The sequence below is a fragment of the Genypterus blacodes genome, unplaced genomic scaffold, assembly GCF_046128005.1.
Source record: "Genypterus blacodes isolate CSIRO-AG114 ecotype Tasmania unplaced genomic scaffold, CSIRO-AGI_Gbla_v1 ptg000045l_1, whole genome shotgun sequence".
In the NCBI taxonomy this organism is placed as follows: Eukaryota; Metazoa; Chordata; class Actinopteri; order Ophidiiformes; family Ophidiidae; genus Genypterus; species Genypterus blacodes.
In genome coordinates, this window is record NW_027466858.1 from 1497105 (window position 1) to 1517641 (window position 20537).

The 20537-nt window shown below is 43.4% G+C and overlaps 1 protein-coding gene across 1 annotated transcript in view; it reads right to left on the bottom strand.

Moving 5' to 3' along the window:
• Window positions 1-227: 227 nt before the first annotated feature.
• Window positions 228-20537, bottom strand: part of oxct1a (3-oxoacid CoA transferase 1a) — a 31108-nt gene continuing 10798 nt past the window's right edge. Inside the window, exons 8-17 of the mRNA XM_076149346.1 lie at window positions 17146-17253; window positions 16902-17016; window positions 16409-16503; window positions 15673-15721; window positions 15462-15534; window positions 13912-13987; window positions 7542-7631; window positions 6618-6698; window positions 1107-1208; window positions 228-1006 (exon numbers count right to left, since the gene is read on the bottom strand). Coding sequence (XP_076005461.1) covers window positions 971-1006; window positions 1107-1208; window positions 6618-6698; window positions 7542-7631; window positions 13912-13987; window positions 15462-15534; window positions 15673-15721; window positions 16409-16503; window positions 16902-17016; window positions 17146-17253 — 825 coding nt within the window. The 3' untranslated portion in view covers window positions 228-970. The remainder of the gene's footprint in view (window positions 1007-1106; window positions 1209-6617; window positions 6699-7541; window positions 7632-13911; window positions 13988-15461; window positions 15535-15672; window positions 15722-16408; window positions 16504-16901; window positions 17017-17145; window positions 17254-20537) is intronic.

Consider the following 20537-nt stretch of genomic DNA (forward strand, 5'->3'; position numbering starts at 1 on the left):
GAAATCGCATGGAGAATGTCAATCCGAGCCCATCGTCCTTTATTTAGAAAGCTCGAAATGTGTAGAGTGTCAAACGCCATCGTGTCGAGAGCGGCCGTGCGCTTTTGAATCATCGTTTTGTCGTTTGATGAGGTGAATAATTAGAACACACACACACACACACACGTGCTTTTTTTTACCTATAAATTAATCATCAGAGAACAGAAGTGAGAAGGAAATACAATCGCTCCAATCAGCACACAAGGCTCGGGTTTTATTTTTATAAAAGACAAGGGCACGGGAAATGTCTGAGTAGAAAATGTTATGGCGTCACGAGTGCAGATATTACAGACATATTTCAATCAGACATTTTAACTACCGCCCTCTTCCCCAAATCAATCAACGCTGGCTATTTTACATTGGAGGCAGTATTCATCACAATCATCCTCATACAGTAACTAGACAGCCTGTTACAATAACGTTTGGTTTAAGGAATTCATAGCTTGAGATTGAGATTTACATGGACGTTCATAATTCACAATGTACAGTTAAAGAACAGTTTGTTTCCTGAAGTGTGCCTGTAAAGTTGCATGTATCTTATGAGCAATCGCCATTTTATTATTGACACTTTCATGGGGATAGTTGTTTTAGTTGTTTGTTTTTTGAGTAAAGGCAGCACAAACTTCATCGTACCTTCATAACTGAGTGCATTTCATGAGACAAATTCCAAGGTCAGAGGTCACTTGCTTGAATCAACATCATAACTTTTGTTTTGCATTCAAAGATTCCCCCTTTTTTTTGCTAAATTCGAACCGTATGTTACTCCTGTGAACGCCATTCTTACAATTGCCTACATTTGTCTCTTACAAGCTTATTTAACTGGACTTAGGCTAAATTCCAATTTAATATCACACAGATTCCAGACACTACAATCCCTTAATCCCTGGTTTTTCTTCAATGCCGCACTCTCCAGGTTCAGTGGGAAACCCTTCTAGATCTGCTGCATGGGCCTCAGGTTGGGAGAAACCTGTTGGGGGGAGCAGAACGCAGGGAGAAAGGCGACATGAGGGGGGGAAACGCCTCGTGCTTAAGTCAAACACAAAGAAGCCAAATGTGAAGTTACTCACCTCGAAATCTGTGCCTGTGCATGCCTTGATATCCTCAGGAGTCAGCCCCTCCCATACCTCTATAAGAGTCAGACCTTTTGCCTTATCAACGTCAAACACAGCCTGGGAAAAAATGAGGGTAGGGGGGAAAGCGGGAGGGGGGAAGAGAGGGGCGCAGAGACAGGAATACAAAATGAGACGTTGAAGTGCATGTGTGTGAGAGAGAGGGTGACAAGATAGAAGAAGGGAATGGCAACATACCGGAGATCTCTTCAGTGGTTTGAACCCTAAAGTGTGGGTTTACTGGGCGCAAAGATAAAGCAACCAGAACAGGAATGTAATAGGATATATGGAAATGTATGATACACATGTTACAGGAGCATGAGAGCTGGAGCATGTTGTAGTTTACAGTGTATACGTCCTGCCTAAGCATGTTACTCAATGCATGACAGCAATAAGCACAACCCATGTTTGAAAATAGAAATATACCCCATTAAAACGACGCAATCTACTCCACGCCCATGAATAAGTAACAAGTTAGCAACCATAGAAAGGAAATCGGTGTGATGAGTGTGTCCTCAGTATTCAGCAGACCTGGTATTGCTTTTGAAAGTGTACATCTATGAATTCCAAATGTTTTATTCTCTCTGGGCTTCTTCCGTTTACATAATTACAGTAATAGTTTGCGCTTGTGTAGGTGTGACCTTGTCTCAGCTCTAGAAACAAACACTTAAACTTGTTTGGGTTCATTTGAGTTTGTCGTTGATGATGTACTCCAGACTTTTATTTTTGTTCCACCATTTCCTACAAAGTTACTGGATCGAAGGTCAACCTTGGCTTTCAGCATAAAGGAGGCCTGTGTTTGTTTCTTTGCAACGCTGTCACTCACTGATGACTCCTGGACGCCTCGCTGTCCATTTGTGTCTTTCCTTATCAGTCCAATGTAAGGAATGGGAGCCAGTGTTTGCTTAGTAAAAAGAAAAAGTGCAGTCTGAGGTTCTGATGCAGCTAAAGTGATAGTTCAGCAATCTGGAGTTGGCCAATTCGCAAAGTTATTTTCTGAGATGACTGACATGTCTGAGAGGCTTTCAGGGTCATTGCTAAGTTACAGAGTGTTGCGTTATGTGACCTAATGCCAGCTTGGTACGATGGGATAGATGGATTTTAGGTACAAGCAGGCAATGTGCTTTAAATTGCCTGTTTTAGCACGTCTGCTGCAGGTACCTGGTACTTACTGCAAAACTTATCACCAATTATTTACATAATGTGAGTCTGCAGTGCTGGCTTTTGACGTTCGAGTGATAAGAAAACTCATTCAACTTGGTATTACACACACACACACACACACACACACACACACACACACACACACACACACACACACACACACACACACACACACACACACACACACACACACACACACACACACACACACGTGGTATGTTCAAGAATGATCACTTCAGAGTTGTTTCAAGTTGTTTCAAGTCTGAATATATAGATTCCATATAAATAAAAGATGTTATCTTTATCATTGAAACTGGAGAGGTATCACCGTTCCTATTTATACACTCAGTTCCTGGTGAGAGAAGCAACAAGGACCCAGACTTTTTTTTCCTTCCACTGACAGGCTTAAGCCACAGTAACATCCAGGCGAAGGCTGTCAGGCCTCTCAGCTCATTAGAAACACACACACTGACAGGACAGGAGGCAAAAATCTCACTCGGTTATAGCGAGGCAGATGGAATGTCACAAGGAAGGAGGTCTTATGGAAAATGCAGCCATTGGCATGCATATCTATGTGTGACACCTGTCCCTAGTGATTAATGGAAATTAAGTTATAGTATTACAGCATAACGCGCCTGAAGTGTTCAAGATTGGTGCAGCAGCAGCCGAGCGCAGACAGGGCCGGGTTACCATCGAGCTGAGATGTGTGAGTGCTACAGCCGATACGCTGTGAGCCTGAAAACACACAAGGCTGGGAAGTGATATCTTATCCTGATCCATTCTCTTCCCTCTACAATTGCTGCTAAAATGCATGTCTGATTGCAAAAGTGGTTGTTTGTCTATTGTGAAAGGCAAAGAAACTCAGCTGAGTCACCTTCCTTCACACTCTTCAGTGTCACCACGGCCATTAACAGACTGATGTAATCCATTAAGAAGCTGCTAACCTGCCCTATAGGTTGTCTGTACATCAATGGGACAAACTAATGCTCCAAACCTGAGTGATTATGATATAGATCACCACTTAGCTTTGAGAAATGTAATGATGTATGCTTGTGCAGATTTCAAAATGTATTCAAAGGGTTGTATTCAAACGCCACAGGTGACACTTTTCCCGCACCGTTACCATGAATGAATAATTCATTATTTTTCATCAATCGACGGGCAATTATTTTTATTTTCCTTCCGTTAAAAGGAAAATGTGCTTTCCCCGCCAAAGAACTACTCGGCAGAGGAGAAAATATTAAGAGCCGGTGAACAAACCAATATCACGGCGGCAAGTCGGCCCCGGAAGTGATGTGATTTACCCGTGTAGAAAAAAACAATCACAATCCATCATTTCAGTGTCAATGCTACTAGGGAGCGAGTCTATAAAGAGCCGGACTTTGCTTTAGAAGACAGTGATGGCAAAAGAGTGTATACAATGTCCTGGTGTGGGAAATAAAATGGGGGGGACAAGGGGGAGGGACACACACTGTCTGGGTCTCACATCCTGGGTCTCAAATCATATTCAGACTATTTTAACGCTTATAATAGTCTGTTATAATAATAACACACTAGCCAATTTCCTTTTGTCACCAAGGCAAGGCAGAGAAAATGTGTGTGTGTGTGAGGAACATAATGAGATGCAGGCTGGTTGGTGCTCTGCTCCAGACTCTAACCATGCAGAGATGCTGTAAGACGATCAGGCCAGCATGTTAGTCCGGCTGTAGGTTGCCCTGAATATATACTATATTATTTAATCGATCGACAAAGCCCTATAGGTTCTGTCTCCAAAGCCTCCTGACCGTGTTCTCCATGCACAAACGTTAAGTCTTATGACTGCTGAGAGGGGAAAACGCAACAGGGGAGGAATACAAAGCACCAAAGCAACAAGAGCTGCAACGGTGTCTCTTTAGTGTTTTAAAGTCGGGGCCACTTGAGCAACATTACATTTCTCATTTCTGGGAAGCTTGTGGCTGTAGTGAGGCTTGATGGTTGTGAAGTTCAATAAGGCCCTGCTACCGTTCGGCTTGTCTTGGCACGATAGGGACGCAACAGGTGGGGACGTTGTTTTCTAGTGAAGAGGGGAAGTGGACATGGTGCAGAGACAGAAACAGAAAAGAATAGAGAAGATGGAGAATAGAATAAGAACATTTGAGACTAAAATCAACTGGTGGATGGTCGCAGATGCTTCCTGCTGACCAAGGAACACTTAGCTTGTGCATTGCCACCCTCAATGAAATCACAGTTAACAGGGGAGGAGATGTGGAAAGGTTGAGAGGAAAATAGAAAAAAAAATGGAATGATGAGGAGGAAATAAAAAAGACTTGCATCAATAACGGCATTAAAATATCAAATCATTTCATAAATCATAGAAAGTTGGGGATGGAAGAAGAAAAGAGAATCGTGATGGACGGGGGGGTAGAGGGGGAAGCAGCCACACATGAAATGAGGAAGATGGAGAGGAGGTGAAAGTGCTAGCAGGGCATTAGAGAGAGCTTAACCTTTACACATTGTGACAGACATCTTCTTGCTGGGAAATATTGTGCAAAACAAAAGCAAGCGCAGCAGAAAAGAACGAGGGAGGAAAAAAAAACATGGAAACGCTGATTTCACCCCCGACGGGTCGCGTCGCGCCAAAGGCTGTAACCACCGGTGAACAACGGGGAAATCGAGCGGAAAGCATGAGGAGGCAAAAAACTGCAGCGGCTTCTCTTTACTCCTTCCTTTCACATCCTCCATATTCTCTATCAGCCTTTATACCTCATCTATTGGAATATCTGTGCTGATTGTAAACCTATTTGAATAGCGATCAGTGATCTGTAGATGGCAAAAAAATAATAATTTGTGTTCTTTTTTCTTTGCGTATCGGAGGAAATGAGTTTATCATCACCAGACTTCCTCATTTACTTCCATAATATACATGTGGCAGTAATGATTAGAGATCAATGAGGTATGTGGGGCTGTAAATTAACACCCTGCACACACACGGAACACGCGCACACACACACACACACACACACACACACACACACACACACACACACACACACACACACACACACACACACACACACACACACACACACACACACACACACACACACACACACACACACACACACACACACACACACACACACACACACACACACACACACAGGTCTTCTCACTCATGTTGTGCTTGTGCGAGTGTGTAATCATTACTTTTACACTCATAGTTCTGCCACAGTAGTTCTGTGTTGTAAAATGTTCCTGTTCCTGCTTGGATGACTTATTCTGCAGATGGATTTGTTCTTGCTAAACAGGAGGATTAAAGAGGATTAAATGTGTTCTTATTTACACTAATATTATGACAGATAATTGCATTACTTCAGCATCTACTAATTGCTCTCTCTGGTTTGTGTTCTAATCTATTGTTTGCCCGCGTTGCTATGGAGCGACAGGTGTAGCTTTTGAAAAGAAGAAGAAGAGATTCATTCAGGCATCATCAACACCGATACGGCACGATCACTTACAGAGGAGCCTCGGAGGTGAACTCCAATTAAGATATGAGGAGTTAAAAATGTGTCACTATTCAACACGTGAGGAGGAAAACAATCCGGAGCAGAAAATGGCAGGGGATTTACTAATCAACCAGTTAGTGAGGAACACATGCTGAAGAAGCGATGCCATTAAGAGTGAAGCATCAAAACTTAATCAAAGTAGATGAAGCACTGAAACCAGGGATCCACCAGGGATCATCTTGGTGCTTCTCTCGATGAATCCTTCCCCATTTTCATAAAACAATAACATCAATACCCTAAACATGTTTTCAATTAAGGGGGTTTGTGAAAACAGAGCAGATTTGATAGATTAGTATTTACCCTAACAGCAGAGAAACGACACATTGTGGCGCGCTGATATTATTGAAATGCATCATGTGAAGGGCAAAGGCAGCATCAACCACCGTGATTAGAAAACCATAACAAAATCAATATCTAGCCTCCTCTGGGAGAGCAAACTAACTGGATTAGAGTAAATAAATGTAATTTCCATCTGCCCATGTCGCTCTGTTGCATCACACATCTAACTCAGCTTCTGTGTGGTGGCTTTGGTTTGTGCACATGTGGCTTCATGTGTACTTGGAATGTTTGTAGCTTGCATCGATGCCTCATCAATGCCTCATATGGTATTCAATATGTATTCAATACATCCAATACCCATCAATCCATCCCTGTGTCCATTCATAAATCCCTCCATTCACTCAGTAAGCTTCCCTTAAACGTCACGGTGATGAAGATAGATTTGCACCCCTCAACTCTGCAAATGAAATACAAAAGTCACCTTTTCTGTGATGATCCGATCCACACACTGCTTCCCCGTCAATGGCAGGCTGCACGTGTCCAATATCTTGTGTTTTCCTCCCTGAAAGACACAGAGTGTGTGCGTTTACAAGAGAGAGACGATCAAGGGATCTAATTCGATTTAAACAGGGACTGATTTCAGGGATGCACCTGCTTATATAGACTCCTCATGTGTACCCCCAAGGCTGGAAGGGCACATGTTGTGTATGTGTGTGTGTGTGTGTGTGTGTCTCAATTTCCCTGCCAGCTGTCCTCAAAAGATCCAAACGCTTCACATCCATGCCAAAGAAGGTCACGTCATTTATCACGTATATGCCCCTCTGCCACGTCGTGAATGAACGCAGGCTTCAGGCTCCTAGATTTATGCTCACCTGCTGCGCCATCTGGACTGTAGCTGGGCACCAGACGGGCTCCCATTAGGGGGAAAAACATCATGCTTCTGTGAATTCACATTGTTACTGTGCCCTTGCATCATGTCGGCCTGGACCGTCTAAAAATAAGCCAATTCAGCTAAACTTCCCACTCGTCGGCAGCGATGTGCTCTCGTTTACGTCTCTAGCTCCATCGCCAGTTTAGCTCATCAAGTGTTTCCAAAAACACTGAGTAGAGCATTATAGTTGTATTTAAAATCAGATGAAGACAAATGAACAGGGGCCAGTTAGTGTGGAGAGAAGAGCATCTGGATGAACCGGTGCTCTCTGGTAAAGAGGCTTTAAGCAACCCATCAACAGAGCGATCCATAATCAGTTAACACTCACTCTCATTATTGCAGGAACAGACAAAGGGGTTTGCTTGTGTAGGTGCGAACATGGGGAAATCAAATGGTCTGGATAATGCGACCTAGATCCCTCTTGGTCGTATATGGAACGGCAATGTTGCCGGACACACACTGGCATTTACGAACCTTAGCTGAATGCTCCATAGTCACCACCACCTTGGTTCCAGCGCTGGCCACCAAATCCATGGCTCCCCCCATTCCCTTCACCATCTTACCCTAGGGACAAACAGGAAGCAGATGTAAGTGCTCATTTATAGAAGGTTAGACCAAATAACAGGAACATTTTATAACATAATGGAACCATAAAAAATCATATTGTGACGTTCCGCTTCATTCGTCCGCCGCCTGGAAGTTAGAGCAATGTGTCATGAGAGTTAGTCCATAAAATCAATGTGTGATAAAGAAGTTCCTTCAGTTCAAATCAACAAAACACTGGATTTTTTTCCCATTTTACCATAGAATTACTGCATAATTTCCCATTTTACAGCATAAATCTCACTGTAAATGCAAAGTCAATCAAAATTGTCAATTTCCATTCCCCTTTCTAAGCGTGATGCAATGCTTAGTGATGCAAGAAAGGCTGTTTGTTTGTTTGTCATGGACTGTAGATCCATTTAATTCTTGTGAATATGAAATAAAAAGTGTAAAAGTTGTGATAATGGGGCAAATGCTGCAAAATTCAGGAAATTAAGTGACAAAGAAAAAAATCACCCTGGTGGGACAAAATATATGAAATATACAAAATTACCATAAAACACCATAAAGCAAAGTAATTAAAAAAAATAAGCAATCGGAAAAATCATCATCATATAAAAACCACCAAATGAGTAAAGAAACTAATTCCCTTATTGATGTTATTCCGTCCCTAATAAAGGCGGCTTCCCAATAAGGAAGGCTGACGTGCAGATATGGCCACAGGGGGATGGCTGAGTAACTGAATTAAAATCCCATTTACTCATCAATCACGTGAAGAGCCTGCTTTCCCTCCGCTTTATCACCGCAGGATATATATACGTACATGCCGAGCGCGGTGCATCATACGGATGCACTCTGCCTCGGGCCAGACCAGCTGGGTGAAGGAGATACCAACAGAGTGTGGAGGGGATGGTTAGAGAGGCTGGTGGGCTGGTAAAGGAAGTGTGGAAGAGCATAACAAGGGGAGAAGGGCTATATTTAGTGAAGCTTAGCTGCAACTGTATGTAGTAGTCGTTGCAAGACGTGTGTACATCTTTACACACAGCTACCAGCGTTATTCTGATGGTTCTCTACTCTCATCGACAGCTGTGAATGCAATTTCCCCCCCTCCAAGGTTAGAATAGACATCTGGTCAGTTTAGCAGATAGATTGCCGTTAATCAGGCAGGGAATCTAATTTTGAATTTTCATTTGCTAAACCTACTTTAAATTACAATCTGGGATGCTAAATTTCTACGAAGCCACATTTCCTCCAATTAACACTGATCATGCAAATCATCGGAGCCGCAGCGGAGTTAATTGGAATCAAGTGCAGCTAATGCCTCCTACACGATACAGCACTCTCAAAGTCGTTAGATCATAGAATTCACGGTGCATGAGCGTGTTGTCTTGCTCAGTCTGCACACAGCTGCACGATCTCTCTCCACCAGGAATCCCATAAGAGTCTGTTCCGTCTCAAAGATATGATTTATCACCCCGGAACAGGCACAGAGTGAAAAACCCAGGAGCAGAAACTATCACCGTGTCTTTGCCGTCAGTGGCTTCTCATCGTCAGTCACAACACAATTCACACCTGGTGGTTCTTAGTTGCAGACAGGTCCAGATTTTAAACACAGTAGTTTGGTCTGTGATTGCTGTGACGAGCCTCTCAAGTCGTGCTGTTGACCGACTTATGCATGAAGATCCCGGCTCGTGGGAGTGAATCCAAATGTGCCTCAACTCAGGGGCTTTGGTCAGGGATCACCCAGATTTAGTCTGCGTGTGACGGCGGCATTATGCAGAGCTGCTGCTGTGCTGTTCAAGGCCAAACTACTCCTGTTTAAGGCAACGGAATACACAAGTGAGCCCTTGACCTTTAGGTACTCCAGACAAATCAACAAACGAGGTCTGGGATATGTTCAGTCTTTCTTTGCATGTCTAAACTCATATTATTAAAAGATCACTGTAAATAAATTATTATTTCAGACTATTATACACTATTTATGAGCACTATTGGATTATAATAGTCTAATCTTTTTCATGTGATTGCAATATTTCTGCTTGTGTCCCTGCTGTCGTCTATGATGATGAAAAACGGCTCGACTTATCTGATCTCTTGACGTCTCTCGCTCTTTTCTAAAAAACAGGGGCAGTTTCCTGTCCTGCAGCAAATCAAACCCACCGTGCATCTGAATGACTTCCCTCCTCCCCTTCTTACGCAGGGACCCAAATACATAATGCATTAACCTTACAAATCTGCCCTGAAACTGCTAAATTACTCCCCTGTTTCCAAACAAGAACATTGTAAAACAGCAAGAGGAGTCTTAAGTCTGGTAGAAATGAAAACCCTTCCTGGAGCCTCACTGATATAAACATCATGTCTTTCTCAGGACGGTTGATCTAGGGATTGAAAGGTCCTGGTTGAATTCCGGGCGCATGTTGAAGGGACACTGAACCCCTGAGTGTACCTGATGTGCAGATTGGTGCCTTGCGTGGTTTGACCCTGACATCAGTGTGTGAATGATTGAATGTGAGGTCATTGGAAAATACTTGGAGGGAAAAGCACTATATAACTACAGTCCATTTACAAGTACAGCCCATTTATAAGTACAGTCCATAAACTAAATATGCAAACACCAACCCATTACAACAGCTACAGGCATGGATCACTCAGTGAAGGCTTTGAGTGTAATGATGCAGACGCGCTGCCTTTGCTGCACGCAGCGACGACAGCCTCAGCGTACAACAACAGCAAATCTGAGTGACAATCACTGATACACCATCTAATCTTCTCCATGGAAAGAGAGAAAAAATACATTAATATGGCTGTGTGTATGTACGTACGTGTGTTTGTGTGCTAAAACGAAAGCAGTGGACACTTTGACGTGTGAGGGATGGATTCTGTTGTTCACTGAGGCTCTTCATTGACCTAGACTGAATTAAACTCCTTGCCTGCCTCTGAGTTTCATCTTTCTGAGCTTCAGCTGTGATCCAGGCTGTACGCTGCACCAAACCAATCATGTGTGTGTGTGTGTGTGTGTGTGTGTGTGTGTGTGTGTGTGTGTGTGTGTGTGTGTTTGTGAGAGAGACAGAGAGGAGCTGCTTTGCAAGATGGGATGGGCTAATATCCAAATCAAATCCTCTCACAAATATTATTTTCATTAAATCCATTTAAACTTTTTTAACATGGTCGTGGGCTATGCTTGTTTTGTCTGACTGACTACGGTTGCTAGGCTACTGTAAACCTGCTTTACCTACAACTGTGGCAGCCAAAACCTGGACCCGTCACAATTCCTTGCCTCTTCCCATTCAAAGTCACATATTTAATGAATTCTATGTTGGCAAAACATTCCACGTTTCATGTAGAATCTTGAATACGGCGGGTTGCCATAGTACCTGGCTTTCTACCAGCAGAACCTGCAGGAGTGAGGCCAGAGCAGAAACAATTAAGTCATTTAATTAACGGGTTTGATGGCATGAGCTGTGCTGACCTGACTGAACCCCTCACATCTTCTTATTGCCCCCATCACACTGATGTGAAGGTCCACTTGCCTGCTTTAATGATAGCATCAAGGGTAACAAGGACACCTGGGAAATGTGTTTAGAGACACATTTCATTAGCGCCAACGCGTACAATGAGAGAGGGAGCACGCTTCTACGTTGTGTCTGTCTGTTAAAATTAAACTTGTAAAGTATGAGGGCATGGCAGAGCTCACACACAAAAGAACTCCTGGATTATTGCGTAACATCTCACTGAAGAAACTGAATCTATTTAGGTGTGTAGAATGGGACTTCGTGCACAGCTTCAGACCTCCTTGCATTTAATGCTAAAAATATTATTTGATTTGTAACAGAACCTCTCCCTTTGAAACTAATCCTAGCCACGGGCAGATACATATGCTAATGAAAAGACATTTCAGAACATATTAGTAATGGAAGATCCACGATATGTGTCTTCAAAAAGGGAGAGATAGCGTATGTGGGTATTGCCGAGGCAGTGCTGGTGGTGCAGAATCCACCTGACAGCAGCTGTGTCAGGTGGAAGCTGCGCTGTGATGTCACCGATCATAACACTTGAGGGCAGAATCGATAACGATAATGGAGCACAAATAATGCTTTTCTTGATAGACCTGATCATGTTGGTGTACTAGAATGCCTACACTCTACTTGTTGTGCTGCTGTAATACTCTAGCATGTATTCTTGAATTATCATAGTGCTTCTTTTCCCGTGAGTGGAAATGAAAATGACCCCTTTCACAATCCAACAGTTCCCTTACCAACTGGCTTTTGTTTCTCTCCGCCTCAAAAATTCTCTGACATTCTTAGCTGCCTGACACAAATCGCTTTCTCTTTAATAACATAGCGAGGGACTGCCACAAGCCGTCGTTACCCAGACAACTAATGACAAGCATCAGCTGCAGCGACAGGGCCGACAGGAAAAGACAATGGGGCGGCGTGTTCAAAAGAACCCCGGAGCAGAATTGTTTACAGTGTACTTTACATAAGCGTGCAGGAGTGTAAATGCCCCCTTCAGAAATGACAGCAATGCTCCGCCCCGACATGAATGACCCTTTCACCTTCAAACCCTAAACTAGATGGAAGGAAATGTGCCATAATAACAATAACCCCACAAGTACACTACAGTTCTAATCACTGCACCACTTAAGCAGTATTTACATGAAGCTTCTCCATAGTGAATAATGTCCCATGTCACGCCTTTTAATCGCTTTTCTAGTCTATTCTATATCTCTCAAATCCCTTAACTCGCCTCTGTACATCATTTGATTTCATTTGACCATACAGTATGTAAGCATGTAGATTTATTTATCCCATTTTCCATTTCTGTTTACTCCATTTTAAGCGATGGGCGGAAACAAGCAATAGCCAATAGCCGAATTCCACATGAATAAATGTCAGGAATCCTTCTCGTTATTTTTTTAAACAGCGTGCGACAGCCATTACAAATATGCGACGAAGTGCGTATGAGAGGAGGGATCATCATCTGCCTCCTCTGTGAGCAGCAGGATGAAAGCATCCCCCACGTTTCAAAGAACTTAATCAAATAGCACATTAGCACAGGCCAACCTTATTTCTATTACCCTCTTTTTCCTCCAGAGACTGTTTGTCAAAGTAGTTGAGATTTGATGCTGGATGGAGATGTAAAAGCTCCTCTGAGCCCTCAAATAGAAGCCGTTCATCTGCATTTTGCATATTAAAATCAACATAATCAGGCTGAGAGGACTGCATCTCCCGACTCCTACGTTAAACATTTCCAATTTCACGCTATGTACCCATCTTTAGATCGTGAATAATTTTCATTATCACAGAAGGTGGGAACTGTAATTCTCTCATCATCCGTCCTTTCAAAGGAGGGGATAATGAAGATTGAAGCGTAGGTGAGGACAAACGTGTATGTGTGTGTGTGTGTGTGTGTGTGTGTGTGTGTGTGTGTGTGTGTGTGTGTGTGTGTGTATGGGCTGCTGCAGTACAAACTGTCCAACACCGGAATGGTCAAATGAAGTCAAATCCATGCGTCTGATAAAAAAGCTCCTCATTACTTTTAATAATACTTAATCAAGCAAGTTAATTAGCAATCGCTGAAGAAAAATGCACAAATTAATTGGCAATTTTGTATTTTAGGCTTATAATGCCACTTTGATGATAGAAAGTGCTGCAAATGACTTTAATATCACAGTTTAATCCGTCATTTCCAGTTCCTTTCTCTCTCGCCGAGCAACAGATGCAGCACTGAATGCAACCCGCTTGCACATCTCCTTCACTCAAGCAGAAAACAGCTGTGTGCTGAAGGGCATTTTGCTAGTGTCCTCCCACACTGTGAATAGGCTCTTAATGGGTTCTTGACCTTGGTAATCACAGAGGGGAACAGTGGCTGCTGTGGTTTTAAGGACTAACTGACTTGAGGAAATATCTAGTAATAATGCCGGCCGCCTATTATACTGGGGTGCTGGCAAAACATCTCCTGCACATCTGCATGCTGCTTCATAAACACAAGCAAACCTTCAGCTGGCATCTGGACATTTCAAATGAGGGTTAAGAGGAAATGCTAGAGGCCACGGATAAAAAATAGAGCGCAGATGGTCGTTCAATCGATGCACCCCAAGGTAAACACAGGGTAAGAACAGAAACGGATAACAAATGCATACTGTAAGCTCAATAATGGATAGACAGGACATGGGTGAAGAATAGAACAGTCAATTTCAGCAGCCCTGCAACAAACCACATCAATCCTGTGATATTTGAGACCGATGTAAACAGAGCCTTCACATTCATATCAAACACATTCACGATGTAGTTAAACTTACTGGAATCATCCAGTTAGCCAGGTCTCCGGTCTTTGACACCTGCATGGCTCCCAGCATTGTCAGGTTGATGTGACCCCTGTAGAGAACGAGGCAACAAGAGAAGGCAGCCGTCAGCTTCTGAATCGCTTCCACTAATCAGCTCATTGGTCCAATTATCAAAATGACTGAAACATTTAACTCGACTTCTCCTGTGACCTAAAAACACAATAAGAGCCCCCGTCTGTCACTTTGGGGATATAATGCGAACATAACTGCACATTAGCATTCATCTTAATTTGGAGAGGTCGGGTTTTTCAGCGCCGTGGCAACCTCTTACAGCTTCATAGAAAAACCATTGTAGCGTGTGTCCTGTTTCTATAAATGTCAAACCCACGAGCTACCGAATCATCTATACTGTGGTTATTTACTTCTTTGTGTGGAAGCCTCAAGCTGTCAGGTTAAAAGCCTGTTACATATTAATGTATGGTGCTTGCAGAATAAATTTGAAGGGCATTCTGAGGCCACGTTGGTTATTTCACCTATTCTCCGATTGCGTGGCTCTTTATTGATCCATGCAGAGCCAAATTCAAATGTCAGGGTAAAAGTAACATCTGAGAAAGGCAGATGGATGCTTCCAGTCAAATGGATTTTAAAAAGGATTTTGAAGTTTGAGGGGTAGGGGAAGTTGAAAAGCAAAAACAAATCATCTTTCTCTTTAGCACACCTTTTTCAGCTGTTACTCTCAATAACAACATTTCCCCAGCTGTTTCATGGGCCCTGAACGCCTCATCTGCTCCCTCTGACTTCTCCCCCTTACTTTACACACAGCTGCGTGATTGTATGGTTTGTAACATAAATGTATAAAGGTGATCTGTGATGTGTATGCCTCACTCTTGCTATGTAGTTGTTAAGAGGCGTAATAATAACATGTTATTCCCGTGTGGCCCCACGCTGAGGCTGCATAAACACACAGATGAAAGAAACACGCTTTGAAATAGAAACTCTAAATTTAATTGAAAAAAATCTGTGCGTGAATTAGACAGTGTGGTATTTAAGGGAATATTGCCAACAATTCCTTTCCTTTGTCTTGAGTTATTGTTTTCAATGTCTCTCAACTCGCCGAGACCATGTACACAGTCACACACACACACACACACACACACACACACACACACACACACACACACACACGCGCACACCCACACGAACACGGAGTCAGCATGGCTCCATCTGGTCCCTGCCAGTGTGACTGGACGGTGCTATTTATGAGCGCTATTGGATTTCTACTGGGTGGACAAACAGAACCAATGCTGCAGGGACTGTGGGTGGGCAACATAAGACAGCTGGCCAATCAATAATAAGCAGGGACCTCGGGAATATTGGCACGTTGGCCGTCTCGCTGCACTGGTGACAATGGGCATTTGTTACTATACAGAATAATAAACCCTGCGCACATAAACTACTCAACTGAGAGATCTTGTAGGGACATTTGTTTTTGTCTTTATGTCTTTGTTCGATTTAGTAAAACCCTCCCCGACCTTCAGGTGCTAACTTGTCTGTCACGGTCTTACCCTCTGATCATAGCGAATGACTCATCACTGGAGAAGTAGGCGGCTCCAGGCAGCACAGTGACCGTCTCCTTTCCTGTGGGAGAAGGAGCGGTGACACGTTAACAATGACTTCTACACAAGTCAATGCAAAATATTAGTAAATGCCGCCCGACGCTAATCCACAAATTATATTATTGATCTTTTAAATGACACCCTTCAGGATAAATCTTACCGGCATTGATCAGATCTGCGTCTACTGCGTCTTCTGCTGGATAAGGCCCCTGTACAAAGAAGATGAAGGTGATGAGGGTGCACGAGTGGCCCGACACATACACATACACGTCACCATACACTCCATTAACAGGCAGACATCACATTTCTCTGATTACGATCGCTACATCTACAGGCAGGCTGCAGTCTTTGATTATTTCTCTGCACTGCGATTGTGGCAGAACTGCAAATAAGACGTACTGTACACACTGTGTGTTACAGAAGAGGAAATGCCTGAATAAATACATTTACATTAATCTCGGCCTGTTCCTCAGAGAAAGTACACCTCCATTCATGCAGATTCTATACCTTTTAAAGAGAGTTAGCATACTGGTTGAGGAGAAAGGGTCTGGCAGTAGCCGACACTCATAATTAAGAGAAAGTTTGACAAATAAGACATTAGCATAGCCGCCTACACTCTGCTGTCAACACAACGGATAGGGAAGTCGTTCCATAGCTGCAACAGGCTTTGTTCAGGGCTCAGCCAGCTAATAATGATTGTGAAAAAGAAAAATGTGGAAAATCAAGTGTCAAACCGCCACAATCTGTTACATAACTAATCCAGTACATTTCAAATGAGGGACCTGACCCAGAAGGATCCTGTCTTCTGTCTTGTCTTCACATAGGAGTCAACCTGTGCTGCTCATTACTACTATTTTAGTGTTTAAATCTAAAGCGGAGAGGCTGTGCAGACTTACCAGTCCCAGAATTCCGTTCTCGCTTTGGAGGTTTACAGTGATGTCAGGTTTCATAAAGTTGCTGGCCAGCATGGGGATACCTATACCAAGGTTGGCTGAGGAGTTCTTTGTCAAGGACCGTAATTACTGTCACTTTTAATAATGCTGTGAAAATCATGCATTACAGCGAAGAAGAAGAACCTAAATTGTTTTATTAGTGTCCATCTAAAATAATGTAGAGTCCCGTTTAAAGGTTTTCCCATGTGACTATGTTCTGTGGATCAATGCAGGTCCATTTCACAGAACATGGGACTACTGTGGATGGCAAATATCACCAAAAATACTCCAACCAACAACTAATTCAAGGATGTTATGTCATGAAAATCCAGTACCTTACAATGAAGACATACTTTAAGATTTCTGTCTTGTTGATTGCGTCACAAAGCATTTGATTCATCTAGAGCACCTAATGCACCAAACTTTATATTCAGTGGGCACTCTTCTTAAAGGATACCGTACATCCCATCTTCAAACTCCAGGGCAGCCCTGCGAATGATTCTCTCCCGAACAATATCAGAGTCCTTCTTTGGTTTGGGTTTGTCCGTCTGGCTCTTCATCACTGTGCGTTTCTACATGGGGATTTATGAGGAAATAGATGATGAAGAATGATAGAGATGGAGAAACAGTACAGTAGTATGTTAACATATAGATATCCGCACTAGATTTCATGATATCATCAATTTGTAGCTGCAATGCACCTCAATCCTTTTCTCGTAATTGCCTCCCTGGACAATCCTGTGGACGTAGATGCTGGGTATGTGGATGTCCTCTTCAGCAAAGGTCCCCACATCAACCACCTCCTCTACCTACACACACATACACACACACACACAGGAAGGATAAGCATCACCATATATATTTTTTCCCAGTCACTGTCCTTGATGATGTCAGTGGAGATAGGGAAGCCATGAACTGATCGAATCCCACCCAGGAAATAAGTCCTGCCTGGTCAACAGGAACACCAAAAAGATTTGCCGTTTGATGTTTTGGCCAATATAGAAATCAAATACTTTCATTTCAGTTTAAAACCTTTAGACAGAGACATGTATTTATTCTATGTTATGTTTCAGTTGATATCCTTTTTGAAAACAAAGTGAGCAGGGGAGCGATGTTTGTCCACTGACAGCATCTTCACGTACATTGACTCAACACCTTCATTAATGACTCCCACGCCGGCTACTAAGCAATATCTTCCCGATTTGGTCCGACACCTCTATATAGAAGTGTTAAGTACAAAGTATCAAGAGAGAGCAGCAACAGACGAGAGAGAGAGAGAGAGAGGGAGAGAGAGAGAGCACACACCAGGTTAGTCTGTCTATGACTAACACCATGCACGTGGAAATGCCTATTGATTTGTCAAGTTGGTGCAACATGATTGGGATTGAAAGCCAACAACAAACACACCTGCTCCCTCCTCTTCCAGAGCTACAGACGCCGCTCTATTTACAAGCGTTCAGGAGGAGTTGTAAAGTGTGTGTGGGCTCCACTTGACTGCATTCAGCTTGTTAGAACTCCCGGGAGCCACTGGTTACGCCCGTATTGACAAAAAGCCAATGATATTAAACACACAGCCGCATCTGGGAGATTTTAGGTTAATATTTGTGTAACCCAAGCCGAGTTTTGTCTTTTAAAAAAAATCAAAGACCTTCAGCGAGGTAAGAGGCACGATCTCCATCCTCTTCAAGGCAAAAGCACTGGAGAGGGAAGCAAATTAAAGGAAAAAAGGAGATGAGGACGGAGCAGCGGCGTTATTGTAGCGCGTCTCTGGGGATCAAACTGAGCGGTGACAACGTGATTCTCTCCCTCTTTTCTACTTTTCCAGGGCCTTGCTCCTGCGTCCTCCCAGAGTCTAACCTGCTTATTCCACCAGGGGCAGGCCAGCATTCACTACAAATTGAATTGAATCTGTCCTTATCTCCACTTCCTCCCTCAGCACTCAGCGCTGACTGAGAAGAGTCAATGGCTAAGAGAGGATCCCTTCTGAGCGTTGTCATGGATACGCAGGCTTTGGTTTGTGGTGAACCGGGGCCACTGAGGACTGTAAAGCGAGTTGACTTCTCCGTTTTCCTTTTCCTGATTCTCTTGGTGGGGGTTACGGTAAATCTGTGTGTCCGCGGGTGGAACGGAGGCCGTGAGGAATGAGATTGCCAATGGAGAGAGGAGCGATGCGGCCCTCCCACATGTGCAACCCCAACCCGCCACTTTCTCTCCGGGGCTTGATCTGTCCTTTTGTGAGGATGATTTCTATAGACATCTTCATCAGGCAAGACTGAGCTAATCACAAAATAAGGGCGAAATCAGGCAGGAGACCGGTGGGGAAAGGAAATCTATACACACTGATCTAAAACGGTGTGACTTTCACGATTTCAGACGGAAAAGAAAGTGAATTTACAGCAGCTGCCTCAAATCCAGCGTCATCTACAAAACCTGTTTTCAGATCAATTTTTAATCAGCTTTCCAAAGATACGTCACGGCATAATAACGAGCTCATACAATTTAAATGTGCTGGGTAAACAAAAAAAAAGAGAAAAAGGCTCCGTTCCTTTCATCTGTGTGCGGCGTCCCAGCTGCACCGCTGCTCATGTGTGTAGTTCAGACAGGAGGGAAGATAAAACATGGAGAAAAATGATCCACACGCAAATGAGCAGGTGCATTTAGCAGCCCGGCGCTCACACACTCGTATTCTGGTACCTGTAGGATGATTTTCACATCAATGGGAGAGAAGCCGGGCATGAAGTGAGCCGGTAGGAGGGAATGAAGAGCACATCCTTCAGACGCCACCAGCTTTCTACTGAGTTTGTGCTTTTTTTGGTCGCTGAGCTTTGTCAAATCCTGTTCATCTCAGGGAATGGTACACATTGTCACCAGCTCCCTAGAATAACACACCAGGAGCGTTGATATATATAGTGCTACCCTCTAACTCCATTCAACAATGCTGGACTGTTGCATGATTGTTTAACCAAGGAGAATACTGTATAGGCAAACTGCAATTACTCTAGTAACAAACACCTTAATTGTGGAGTTACCTGAGCATGCATTCAATCAGGTCTGCATTGTGTATGTGTGTGGGTGTGTGTGTGTCTGTGTGAACTGAGATTAGACACACAGGAGAAAGATGGCATGGCCACCAGAAACAGAGCACAAGGAAGACAGAAACACCAAACTCATTACTCTGTATATTTATAGCCTCTCCATCTTTCTCCCCTTGAGCGTGTGCATGTGCCTGTGTGTGTGTCTGTGTGTGCGCGTGTGTGTGTTTGGCCACGCTCAGCTGCCAGTTTTAGGGGCTCAGCTCGGACTACATCCCCTGAGTCAGAATACTGACAACATAAGCAATCTGTTTCCGCTCTGTGGAAGAGTTCCTTGCCGATGACAGCTCTAATGGCACCCACAAAATGGGAGACAGCCAGGCAGTGCCAAGCAGGAAACCATTACAGGAACTAACAATACATTTTTACAAATAACACAAACTACACACCAGAGCACCATGTATCATAAGCATGTCATGTTCCATCCCAGGTTTTATCTGAGATCATCAATCTTTGAGAAGCTTCGAATTAACACAAAATAACAGCAATATTCAAGTTAAATCATGAATCTGCCTGTTTTCTTCTGTGGTCTCTGCAGTTTAACAGCTCATGCAGTGAGACGGTTGAATGACTCCTGTCACATGGAGCGGTTCATCCACCTGTCAGTCTGTCCAGGTGACACAATCCATTTATAAACTTCAGACACACACGTGTTCTTGATCAAACTTCAGTGAAGCCCAGCTGTGGTGCAGCTGGGCGGCTGAGTTCACCTCCACATGTTGGTTTGTTTGCATCATGTGACTCAGCCTACATCTTGCTGAGGAGTATTGGCCCCAGAGTGAATGCACACACGCATACACACATTTTCTCAGCCAACTTGTCTCTCATTCCAACAAGATCAAGACCAGTCTAATTCATACCATTTGCCATTTTGGTAACCATATGTTGACAATAACAAAGAGAAACGTCGGTCCTGCTTCTGCTACTAAATGATTCTGGTGGCCACATATCTCAGCACAAGACTGAATCTGTTAAATGGATGATTATGACTTAATGCACCT